Source organism: Durio zibethinus, chromosome 27 (genome assembly GCF_047325235.1).
Source record: "Durio zibethinus cultivar Kanyao isolate XHJ-2024 chromosome 27, ASM4732523v1, whole genome shotgun sequence".
Lineage (NCBI taxonomy): Eukaryota > Viridiplantae > Streptophyta > Magnoliopsida > Malvales > Malvaceae > Durio > Durio zibethinus.
Window position 1 is genome coordinate 18,324,008 of NC_143188.1, and position 13,899 is coordinate 18,337,906.

General features: G+C 30.0%; 1 protein-coding gene across 1 annotated transcript; it reads left to right on the top strand.

Moving 5' to 3' along the window:
• Window positions 1-4,282: 4,282 nt before the first annotated feature.
• On the top strand, window positions 4,283-7,627 carry LOC111279601 (cytochrome P450 family protein). Its single transcript, XM_089756670.1, has 2 exons — window positions 4,283-6,474; window positions 7,135-7,627. Exon 1 carries the CDS (start codon window positions 4,483-4,485, stop codon window positions 6,328-6,330), a length of 1,848 nt encoding a protein of 615 aa, XP_089612796.1. The 5' UTR covers window positions 4,283-4,482; the 3' UTR covers window positions 6,331-6,474; window positions 7,135-7,627.
• Window positions 7,628-13,899: the final 6,272 nt, after the last annotated feature.

Genomic DNA, 13,899 nt, shown 5'->3' on the forward strand with positions numbered 1-13,899 from the left:
TCTTATTTTTCAACCCTTTGATGTGATTCATCATTTTCCTATTTGATGATTGTGCATAGAAGAAAGTGATATTTTTATCTCCTTTTTTGAGCCATTGGATCTATGAGTACTACTTTCGGTAAGTCTCTTTTTCTTATATTAGGTCATTTAGCATGTTTTTCACTACTATTTTTCAACTACTTTACTTTATTTAGTATCCAGCATAATCAAATAATAATCTGAAATTGAGCATGATAAGTGGAAAATAGCATAGTAAAGAAATTTATTACCCCATTCCAATTTTTTTACTACTTAATCTAGCCATCCTTTTACTAGGATTCAAATATTTCCTCTTTCATAGCCATATGCCTCGCTCCCTTAGACCCTAGGTCATCTAGTCTTCCATCTTTTAATGCTAACTAAAAATTTCTCATTTGCCAGTTTACTCTAAGACTTTTTTTTTCTTTTCATTATCCTATAATATTTCATTAAACTCACTAAGATATACCCATGGTTTCTGATGTTAACTAGCCAATGACATTAAAGTTGTCCATGTTCTATGTCTCGAGCTAACATCTAAATCCTCTTAGAAACCTATCATTCTTCATACTTCATCATTCTTCATACTTCATCATTCTAATCTTGAATCTCCATGTCAATGCAGTATTTTGAGAAAGTTAACAGCTTCATACTCACATCATCTTTCCGTAACATTGCTAAACCTACATTTCTTCGATTAGCATCCCTGACATGTTGCATATGTTGAGATTTACCTTAAATCTCATAATCTCACATCGAAAGTTATAAGAGTTTTAAGTTTATTTTAGATCTCACATCGAAAATTTAGTAAAGGTATAAAAAATTTTCTCTTGCATACCCCAAAATTTTTTTCCTAAACAAATTTTTCATCCATAAATTTTAAAGATATGTTAATAGTTTTTACACAGATCATAAGTGGATATCTCAAAAAATCCTACATCACCACTACATCCCTTATTTTCTATAATCACAAATAAAATAGAAAAAAATTAGTGATATGAGAAATGGTAAATATATAAATCACTCAAATAATAATGTAGAAATAACCATGAATATCATCTCTCAATATTTAAAATGATATCTAGCACTAAATACTGAAATTAGACATCTTAATTATATTCGTTTCTATCTATTAAAATTTTAAATCTTACAAATACTATTAATACGTGAATCATGCATACAATGTAAAAGAACTAAAATTAAACCCTAAAAACAGTGAGTGAACAAAACAATTAAAGAATGACTTGGAATTGAAATGGCAGGAAATAAATAATAAGATTAAAATTGCAACACCAAAACCGAACCGAAAACAGAAATTAAAAACATCAAAGTAACAACAATTAAATGGCATGAACATAAAAGTAAACAAACTTGAAAATTTAAAGGAGATCTAAATGAACAAGAAATATAAAAGATGCAATAAATTAAAGTGCAATACAGCAAAATTAAAAACTAAATTGAATTGAAACTAAAGCTGAAAAACAGAACATGCATTTAATCAAACATTTAATGAACTAAAATTAAGAGCAATGTAAATGAAATTAAACTTGATTCAAGTGAGATAATATCTCATAAGTACTGTCACTACTTACAAGGAATTATCAACCATCCTCAATTAGCAAAAAAAAACAAAAAAAAACACTTCAACAATTAAGAAAAAATTTTTTTTTTTTAAAAAGCAAACCAGCATAATAAAATCTGGAGTACAGCTCCTTCAATCTCGATTTTAGTTCAAAACACATGCTGTTTGGCTCCTAAACTCATGGATGAACATGTGGCAACACAATTGAAACAAATTGATATCAAATTGCAAGTGAAAATCAATAAAAACAGTAGCTAAAATTGCACATTACACAAAATCTGGAAATAGAGTTTGTACTTTCGGTTCTAGCTCACTTCTCATGGTAATTGCTCTTGATTTTGAATTTAAACCTAGCTAATAATTGCATGAACATGTATTGAATATCTCATGAAGAATTGAACTGAAAATCTAATTAATGAAAAAGTAAAAAGAGTAGCTGAAATTGTAGATTGAAAATCCTGAAAACAGAAATGTAAAAAACCGAATTGCGCAAGCTCAATTTGAAGAAATTCATCAATTCAAATTGCATGTAACTCTCTTCATAGCTCATTGAAGACTTGAAAGTCACTTCACACATTTGGACAACTTGGCAAGTAGCTGAATTTTCCCTTTCTTTATGTAGCTCTCGGATATGCTTCCTTCATGTTTAGCTCACTCCAACAGCTAAAATGCAGCTCTATCAACCCTTATTTAGCTGAAATCAAAGCTTGCATTTTTAGTCAATCATCTCCCAAAACAATAGGCAGCAACATATAGCAAAAGAGCATTATTCAAGCATCCAAGCGAGGCACTCGGTTCCTTTACATATGCATTTGACTTCTTCATCTTTTCTTTTACCAAATTGAACTCTAATTTATGTTCCAAACTTCTTAAATTGTCATATTTTTCTTTTTTCATCAATTTATCTGCACAGAAAAATTTATAAAATATTTAAAATATTTTAAAATAAAACTATTAAGAATTAAGCAATATTAAATCATAAAGCTATAGAATAGTTTTATAAAATTGGAGAATGATCAATGGAGTCATCAACCCTCCTGATCAAGACAGACCTACACTATAATTCCACGTGCAAACGATCCTCAGATACCGTTTGAAACGTCAGCCCTTTTGTCCTTTTCTGTATGTCCCAATCCAACATATCATGTGCACCACATTTTCACCCAAATAAATACTTGTCTCCCATACAAATTTAATAATGCACCGAAATGACATTAATGTCCTCCAAACCCCACTCACCGACGCCAGTCCTAATCTATTTGCCTTGTCGGTGCCGTATTGGGCGTTTCTGGATTATGTACCTTCCTGTCATTCTAGTAAAAGAAAAGGGTGTTATCGTCATAACGTAAAAAGAGCCCTCCCTTTTGAAAGTCCGGTTACTTCAATTTTTTTTTTTTCGGCCAATCTGTTTCTTTCATTAGGATTCCTCCCTCTGTAGTAATTTTCTTTCAAAGGTATTTTACGTAAAACTTATTAAATAAAATTTAAAATTGATAAAAATCAATTAATAAATTAATAATAGAAAAAAATAATCAATAATTATGGTAAAAATTTTACAAGGATATCAATTAAAATATCAATAAATGAAACATTAAATTTTGCTCAAATTATTTACATTTTTAAAATACAATGTATTTTATATATTCTTTTAGTCTATCAATATCTAATTTTTTATTTTAAGAAACTTTATAAACTTTATTTAAAAAATTTTCTAAATTTTATTTGTAATGAAAACATTTTCACTTGAAAATAATTATTTTGTTCACTGTCAAAAAAATTTAAAAATTTTGCCAATGGAATTAAAATAATGAAAAATGTGGTAATATTTTTGTCAATGAAATAAAAAAAAATGTATCAATGTGTACAGAAATCTTAATCCTTCAATTTAACTATAAATACCAATAATAACTAATATTTTTGTTTTAAATAATAATATTATTTATTCCTAACAAATGTTTTAGACACCCCCAAGTCCTAAACTAATTTTTTTATTTTTTGTTGCAAAGAAAGAGATGCGACAGGGAACCCTAATGAAACCAAACTGACAGTGAAAAGAGGACACGTTTTTCGTTTTTGTATTTTTAAATATTAATACTGCTAAAAATCAGTATATAAAATAAAATGTACTAAATAAATACAAAGAAAAGAAAACCCAGTTGCGGTTAATCTAGGACACCTCTTTGGATTTGTTCAATTTTTTTTATAGATTCAGAGAAATAGGATTTTCTGCCGACGAGACTTTGAATTATTGATAAGCAGATTTTAAATTTTTGAGATTTTAAATTTAAATTTATAAGTTTGACTCAATTTTGTTATGTTATATATGTTCAGTTATATTTTATTTTATTAATTTATTTTTTAATATTTTATCATAATGATAATTTTTTAAAAAAATTTAAAAATTATCAAATAAACTCAATAAAATTATTAAGATGACACACCTTACAACATATACATCTAAAAATTAAAAAATATTTATTCAAAAATATTAATCTCATTTATAAAATTAAAAAATTCTAATATCATTATATTATTATTATTTTTTTTTTATTTCATAAGCGATCTGTCAAAGCAAAGGTCACCTTTTCTGTAAAGCCAAAAAGGAGCGTCATCAGTAAGTACATTACTGTTTTACAGCCTTTTTTCTTTTCCTTTTTTTTTTTTTTCTGGTATTTATCTACCATAGATTTTTCCTTGCTAAAATCAAAAGTTTTTTGCTTTAAAAACTTTCTTGGAATGTGCTGTGTAGTCAAATTATCTTATTTCTGGATTCTTGCGTATTTTGAATAAAGAAAGGCTCCATTTTTCTTGCTTGGTTGGTCAGAAAAGGGTTTGTGTTTCTGCTTGTTTTTTTGTTTTTTGGTGGTTGGTTTTATTTGCAAATGCCAGTGAAAGGGGGGAGCTTTCTTCCACTACCAACGAATGCATGGATGCTTCGTTCAAGTCCAGTGCATCATTGGCGTTTTGGTTTGTTAACAGCTTTGGTTCTTGTTGGTATGGTGGTAGTTTGGAGCATAGATGGTTGCACTGTCAAGAATTTTATCCAGTCTTGGCAGTTTAAACAAGATTACATTACCTTGAAAGTTAATTCCTTGGCTAATCTCAACCAAACTTACCAAAATCCAACACATTCTCTTCGAAATCTTACTTTAAGTCCCGCTTTAAACACAAGCCAATTCCCTTTTTTTAGTATAAACTCTAGTTTTCCACCGGTTAGTTCTTCCCTTGAAAGCAAAAATGTTACCCAGTTTACTTCCAGGGAAATAACCAACTTTTCCGGTGTGGAAAACCATGAAAAGAATTGGGTTTCAGCTCAGCTGGAGCAGAACTTTACAGCAAATCTGTTAGCAAGATGGTTGGCTCCAGGAGGAGATCGTTGTAAGGAGTCTCAGACTGCGGAAATCAAGATCCCTGTTTTAGATGGAGAGAGTTTGGTGGAGTTACCAGCTGGTGAAATCCATGAGTTTATGTTTCAAGCAGTTGATGAGTCCGGGAATGGTCGTTGTTTAGGTGGGGATTACTTTGAGGCTGATCTTTCAGGAGAATCATGGAAATCAAGGCCGCTGGTGAAAGATTTTGGCAACGGCTCTTACTCGGTTTCCCTTCAGGTTCATCCTGATTTTTCTGGTGAATATAATCTCACTGTCATCCTGCTTTTTAGACATTTACAAGGTCTTAAATTTTCACCTGCAAGGTTTGCTTATGATAGACAGCTACGTCATATAGGGATCAGGTTTTTTAGGACTAAAGCTCAATTGCCTGAGCTGCAAATTTGTCAAAAATCTGATTTTAGTAGAGATGTTTGGTCTGGGAGGTGGACAAGACATGGAAAAAATGATGATTGTCAAATTAGTAATGATGGTAGATACCGGTGCCTAGCACCGGATTTTCCATGTCAAAATCCATGGTGTAATGGTTCATTAGGAGTTTTAGAGAGTAATGGCTGGGTATACTCAAGTCATTGTTCATTTCAGTTGTTTTCGGCTGATTCGGCTTGGGATTGCTTGAATAATAGGTGGATTTTCTTCTGGGGTGATTCGAATCATGTTGATACCATAAGGAATATGCTTAATTTTGTCTTAGGTTTGTCAGAGATAAAATCAGTACCCAGAAGGTTTGACATGAACTTCCCAAACCCAAAGGATCCCTCTCAGACAGTTCGGATCACTAGCATTTTCAATGGTCACTGGAATGGAACCCAGAATTACCTGGGTTTGGATTCTTTGAAAGATGAAGGGTTCAGGAATTTGTTGAAGAAGTACTTCTCAGAGGACACAGTCCCAGACACTATCATCATGAACTCTGGCTTGCATGATGGTGTTCACTGGTCTAATATTAGAGCATTTTCTCATGGGGCAGAGTATGCAGCATCATTTTGGAAAGAAGTGATGGAATCGGTGAGGCAGAGAGGGTTAGTAGTGCCAGAAATCATTTTCCGGACCACAATTGCAACTGGTGGGTATGCAAGATCTCTGGCATTTAATCCTAATAAGATGGAGGCATTTAATGGGGTGTTCTTAGAGAAATTGAGGCGAGCAGGGCTGGTTTCTGGTGTAATTGATAACTTCGATATGACTTTTTCATGGCATTTTGACAACAGGTGCAATGATGGGGTACATTATGGAAGGGCTCCCCTAAAGATGAAATGGAGAGATGGCCAGATTGGACACCAGTACTTTGTTGATCTCATGTTATGTCATGTGCTGCTTAATGTTCTATGTGCAAGATAGTAGAGCAAGTGATAGGAAGTTTACTGGGTGGAGTGCCCTCAGAAAGCGGCAACTGTGACTCCTTAGAGTCATAGAAATTGCAGGCAGTGCTTGACTGCAGATAGAGACGGCTTAGCTTGTGCTTGGAGGCAAATTTATGAGGCAGTGAGTTCCATGCCCTACGTTTTAATATTGGTCATTTGAGTAGAGCGGCATTCTTTATTCGTTTATTGATTTATTACCATATATAGTTTTAGATATGTAGTTGCTTCACTTATAGATCATTAGATGCCCTGGAGTTTCAATTTCAAGGGCGGATTTTTGTACACTGATTTTCATATGGAATTGCAGTCGTTGCTTGTGTCTGGTAAAGTTGGAACATTAAAATGCATCCAAGTAGAAATGAGGTTCACTAGTTGCTAGGCGTCATGATTGTCAAGCCATGTTTCCAAAATTCTGCATTATTTTATGTACAACTTCGATTTCATGCTACTGTTTGGTCACAACACGCTGCAGCTGCATTAGCCATTTATAGGTTTATAATGTTGCATATCTAGAGATAGTGGAACTTGTATCTGAATTTTGTGAATTGAAAAATTCCTCTGCTATCACAGAAATAAGTAAGTTAATGTTGCATTGAGTCATTCTAAATGTGTATGTATCCTTCCATTCAACTTTGGCATAATTTTTGGTGGGCTCAATAAGTTGCGGGAAGTGTCCGTCTTTTTATTCTCTATCCTTTTCTTGGTACAAAGTGAAAGTTAAACTTTGAAGCATGCATCGTAATGAGTAGCGTTAGTTGAACTAACTTGGTTATCTTGACAGATACATTGGCTTTAATTTGAACTTTGATCAGTGCCATGGACCTTTCTTTGAAATCATAATAATTAATCCCAGTCTCAAAGTTTAAACAAAGTCCCCCCACGACATACGGCTACATGGTAGCGAGATTTGGTTGCCTGATGATACAACTCTCTCCATGGGAATTTGCCATTGCAATCGGTTTCTTTCTTCTGATGGATTGGATGTGGACTCTAACTGCCCCAAATCGGGGTGAAACGGCTTTTGATTTTGGGTTTGCCACTGTGCATTAGGTGGAAACCAAAACAAAGAACTAATCTAAAAATAGCTTTAGTTGGGCTTAGAATGCAATTTTTAGGGTTTATGGATCAGTTTGTTCTAGGAGTGAGTGAAAGTTGATTTTAAACGAGTTGATATCGATTGAATTCGGTCAAATTGATTTGATTGTTTAAAATGATTGAATTGGGTCAAGTTAATTTGATTTGTTTAGTTTCAATAATAATCAATTAAAGAATGGTTTGGATTAACCAATTTTTTGATAAGTTTTTAAAAATATTATATAATATCATATATGTTTAAATAATTTTAATATTTTTTGAGAATGAGAAATGTAGCATTGGTGGTAAATTATAGTGTGCTTTTTTAGATGAAAATTGTTACAAAATTATTGTTCAAAATTGGTGGTAAAATAATGATGAAATTTTTGTTTTTTCGATTGAACGGCAATATTTCAATTCAGTTATTTTCAGTTTATTTATCATTATTGGAAATAACTCAGTTGATTTCGATTAAATTTTTCATAGTTAATTTAGTTTTTTATTTTTTAAAATCGAACTAACCAAACAAATAAACTGTTCGCTCCTGTTTGTTTTTTTGTGTGGCTAGTGCACCAACTTAAAGTCCGAAGATCAATCGCCTCTTTTTGGTAGCTTTTGCTACAAGGTTAAGGTGTAGCAAATAATATTAATAATAATAATATTAATATTAATAATAATTAAATAAATTATTTATTTTAAAATATTGATTTTTTCAAAGATTATAAAAAATCAAGTTTAATTTATTAAACTAATTATTTTATTTATTTTTAATTCTTATCATTTTTTAAAAATAATTTGATAAATTTCTTTTGTACATAATTTTTTGTATTACTTTTTGCCAAATATATATATTTTTTATAAATTTTACATATGAATAAAGATGAAAATTAAAATAAAATATATATAAATACAAAAATAAAAGTAATATTTAATAATATTATGATTATGATTCTTTAATTTTTTTATATTTAAAACTAAAACATAAAATAAACAAAAATAATAGTATTAAGTTGACATGCGTTAACATTATAAATGAGACATGGCAAGCTAACTACATGAGTTTCCTACAATGCACCACGTGTTGTTAGCTTTTAATTATAGTAAGATTTAAGTACAATTAATTAATAAGACTTGTAAGGTATTCATGTAATTAACAGATTTTTCAAATATATGAAATTAGATAAGAAAATGGATTGTAAGGAAAATTCATATTTGACCTAACAATAATGTTGGTTCCAAGCTCATCTGAAAGGCAAACACTTGAAATAAAAAAAGATCGAAAATTGATCTAAGACAAAAGAAAGAAAATAAAGTTAATAGGTGGTTTTGGTATTTGTGCTTCGATATATAAATTAATATTGGAAAGAAAGAGATAAAAGACAATCTAAAGAAAGAATATAAAAAATTGATTGTCCATACCTAAGATGAGAAAAAGTATTTATATATAAGAAGAAGGTGTTCGGATCTTGGTGATTCAAGCTCTAGAAATTATACTGATCATACCTGACATGCCATTGCCAAGGGAACACCAAATAGTAAAAGTCAGTATATTTATATATTATCATATGGGATGTAGATTTGGCCGAGCTCATATGGATTCAACTTGTACTTAGTGGCTAAAATGGTTCTGAATTGATGGTGAGTCACTTGCTTGTTGAAAAAGATTATTGTATTCTTTTGACCATGAAATGCCCTTAAAATTCTGTCCTCCATCAAAAAGTCTAAAAGTGCATATGAGTATGGGATTGAGACGCTCAATATATTTTAAGATGAATTATTTTGGCTAAATTTTGAAATTTTTTCTCTTAAACTGTAGTGAGACTTGAACATCAATTTTTTAGTGATTCGAAAGATTTGAGATGTTGATGTGGACAGATGATGTTTGAGATCCAATCGACTTGGATATATGCTAAAACCTTAGTAGTTTAGGCTTGATTCATTTAAACATTAACTTCAACCAAAGTTATCTTGGTGTTTGACTTTATGGCCTTTTGATTATCTGTTTTTATTCTTCGATGGTGTGTTTGAGATAACCCTTAGGGTGTTTTTAAAGTGAGTTTCCAAATTCATCTAAATCATTGTTTAACGAGGAAAGAAAGCTTTAAATGAATTTGAGTGGTTACTTTGAATTTAGAAAAGAAAGCTAAAAGATCGTTTTCAATCTCTAAAGCGTGATATGCCTCAATCTGAGCCATTTATGCCATTTGATTTTGCCTATATAAACCCTTTGAAAATCTTCATTTTTCATTCATGCTCTCAACATTCTAAATTTCTACTATGTCCAACATGCTTTTTGTCCAACCTATTTGCATTTTCCTAGTTTCAAGCTTCCTTTGTCCTCTTTTCTTTTTTTTTTTTAAAAACATTTCAGCTTGTTTGCTTGTATTTATTAACATGTCTTTTAATAGCTCTGTTTTATCTAACTTTAGGGTAGAAGTTAAAGGTGCTTAAGTCAGTTAGGATAGAATGAATGTTCTTTCAAAAGACAAGATTTCTTTTATTATTGTAGAAAAAGACTACAATTGATCTACTTTTTGATTAAATCGAATGTTTGAAGCTACAAAGAAAAAAGTTAAGGATAGTAGTTACCCATGGGATAGATCAGCTCTTAGTTATTTTAGATGTTAATATTAATAACCTTTCAATCGACTTCAACAATTCAAATTTTTCTTTTTTTTTTTACCAATTTTATCCTTTTTACCTCAGTCCTTTCTACCTCACCTATTTCTTAAGCCAAATCTCTCTCAAACCTAAACCTTTGATGATCTTTCCTAAAGCTTGGACTATAATAGGCCATGATCAAACATTGATTCAAAATTGACCTTAAATTCTAAATTTAAGTCATTATTTTCCTCTTTTGAGATTGAGGAGATTTTTTATTTTGGATAAGTTGAGGAACCTGAATAGGCCGCAAAGATTGAACAGGATGAGATAGAGGGGGTGATATAGAGCTTAAGGTTGATGTGACTATAGTAATTCATTCCTTCCAACTATATATTCCTTGTAAACTCAGGACCACTCTAAAAGGAGGTAATAAGAAATTTAATGGGTCCAACTATTATGTAAATTCTTTAAAAACTAAGTTTAGTCTTCTTGAGGAGTTTAAGGTTGTTGAATTGACCTTGAGTGATCGATCTTAAAAAGCCATATAGTATATGGGTGTATTGGGATGTTATCTTGGTTGATTTAGATTTTCTTTACATTTTTTCATTGTTGAACTTCTATTAGCTTATAGTTTAACTATCATTCAACTAACCTTTAATACATTTAGATACATCATCGATTCTATAATTGTTTGTCAAGAATTAGGTCTTTTTCTTCATGTAGTTTATTTAGGGAATTTTTTACGATGAAATTGTGGCGTCAAATTGTTGAAATAATTAATGTGCTAAAGAAAGTTATTTCTTTAATTCCCTTACATGGCAAATGGCATTCAATTGCCATGCTAATTGAAAGGAAACTAGTGATTTGGCAAAAAAAAAACTAGAGAAATACTGATATACTCATTTTTATTATATAGGTATATTAATTTTAGGATAGAAATCTAACTTAAAATCGTTTGATAATAGGTGGAGTGATATTTGTTGGATTTTTGTACTCATAACTAATATGACTTTTTACTTTTGATCACCAATTTAATACTTTTCCTTACATGAAGGGTTAACAAAGCTATCATGTGCATGAACTTTCTAAAATAACTTACCTATCACATAATGATTGTTTGCAACCATGTTAAAATTTAAAACAAACAATCAATTTAAAATCAATTGACAGTAAATAGAATTGTCTTTATTATATTTGTGCTTAAAAGGAAATTTTATTTTCTACCTAGGCACTATTTGGTAGCCATGAAAACTATTTTCGAAAATTAATTTTTGTATTTTGTTCATGTTTGGAAGGGCAAAACAAATTTAGTCAATAGAAATTAATTTCGGGTCAATGAAAAATTAAAGCTTAACACACAAAAATTGTCTTCCTTTATTTTTAAGCAAAAGACAATTTTCTTATGTTTTCACAATTCACAAAACACTATCACTTTCAATTTCTCTCCACAAATCTATAACCCCTTCTAAATCCTAACCCCTTTTTTCATCATCTATTACCATTAAAACCCACAAATCTCCAATTATTCTTCAATTATTCTTTTTTTTTTCTTCCCCATTCCTTTTTTTACACATATCTTCACTTTGCGGACAAGAAACTCTAGATCGATCACCAGATTTTACTTTAGCATCAAATCACTTTTTTTTAAAGGTTTAATTTTAAAATTTTTCAATTTTTATATTTTTCTTTCCTTGATTTTGAATCTTTGAAAGAAAAAGCAAAAAACAAATAAGAAAAAAAAAACATAAATAATGAATTACAAACCACTGCCGTTGTTGATATAACTAATAAACAATAATAGATATAAAAAGTGAGATTTTTTTTGTACATTTTAATTTTTTATGGGTTTAGAGTTGAATAATGTTGGAATTTGATATTTAGCTAGTTCTTTTTTATATTTGGTGTTGAACAAAAATAATTTTTGATTGTGATTTTCTTGTTTAACTTGCTAGTGTTTTTATTTATATTAGTGATGAATAAAGTTTGAGTTTTGTTCAGGATTTATTTTTTAGCTTGTTAATTCTCATAATATAATATAATATAATATAATATAATTATTTCTTTGTAGATAGATAAATATTATTTACATGTAATGGTTATGGGTGCAACTTGTTCAGTATTGGATTTTGGAATTGTGATCATTGAAAAATATAGATATGTTAGTGTATGACCTATAAGCCAAGTCAATTTTGGTGAAAATATTGTTATATTATGATATTTGATATCTTATAAATGTTTTGCTTTTTATCATTGAGTTTATATATATAGTTGTTACTAATGCTTGTATGATAAAGTTCTTGAAACATATATAGAGTTTCGTTAGGGAATTACAATGAGATTGTAATTATGAGTTCATTGCATAAAAGTTATATTCGTAAATACTCTAGTCAATGCTTTGTCAATATGAGGGTATTGATAAAAGTTATTGAGGCTGGTCCATGGTTATAAATTTTTTTATAAAGCAAGTAATTGATCTCATAGTTTAAAGTTTGGATAAGCTTTAGCTAATATTTGGTTGCTTGCTACAAAAATAAGTTCACTAAACATAACCTGATATGAGAATGCTATATGGTAGTTCACAATGTTTATAGCAACATTCTTGTGTGTTGTTGTATAATTGATCATTTTACTTGAGATTACTTATGATCTAATATAATGAATATTATACTTTGACTTTACTCATGGTTCTAATCATGAATGCTTTAATCAAGTATAGTTAGGTTGAAATAAAGTATATGAAAATGCATGAAATAATCGAGATAGAATTCATCTCCTTGTGTGATTAATAATGTATCTCACAAAACACTACACTTCCAACTATAATAACTCATTGTAAGCTCGAGACTATTCTAAAAGGAGATAATGAGAAACTTAATAAGTTTAGTCTTCTTAAGGAGTTTGAGGTAGATGAGTTGACTTATAGTGATCGGGTGATTGATTTTAAAAAGTCATATAAGATCTTAGTGTATTAGGATGCCATCTTGACTAGTTTTAGATTCATTTACATTTTTCATTGTTGAACCTTTTCCAACTTATAATTTAACTACACTCAGCTAACTTCCACTACTTTTAGGTACATCATAGGTTCTATAATTATTTATCAAAAATTAAGTTTTTTTTTTCTTTTATGGGTTTATTTAGGAAATTTTTTTGTAGTGAAAAAGCATTCCCATAAGAAGAGTTAGTACCATATAATAGCTCGACCTTCTAAAAGGATCTTTACTACTCACCCTAGCTCAATAAAAACTTGAAAGTTTTTCTTTTTCTATATAAAAAATATCAATAGAGTGTGAGAAATGAACAATGCCTCGAGCATTTTTTAGAAGGCCAATTTTGAGCAATTAACTGCTAATGAGCCCAGGGTCAAAGATATAATAAATTACTTTTTTTTCAACACGAGGCCTTAGTTATAGATGTTCTCGAACTGACTTCTTTTAATGTCTTGAAAGAGATCGAATTTGAGAGTAATCACTTGGATAATTTTAATTCTCTTTCTGATTTTTTGTAAATTATTTTTCAAATTTTTAGCTCGGGTTTCAATTTTAAAGATGATAGGTTAGGCTTCAAATCCTAAAATGTCTTTTAGTTTTAATATGATGAGGTACACCTAATTAGCTTCAAGGGTAAAGGAAAGGTTAAGCTTTTTCAACATAATGCTCAACCTCTAAGCTTAGGCATTAAAATTATCGAGCAATAACCTTAAGACTCCCAAATTGGATGCAAATGCTAGCACTTATGGCCAAGTTTAAGAAAAAATTAGAGGTAGTGAAAAAGCATAAAAAGGTCAAAGGTTAATTTTTCATCAACTAACGTGCATCTCAAGGTCTTACTTACTGAGCATAAGTACTGTCATCTTTTGATCCAAAGG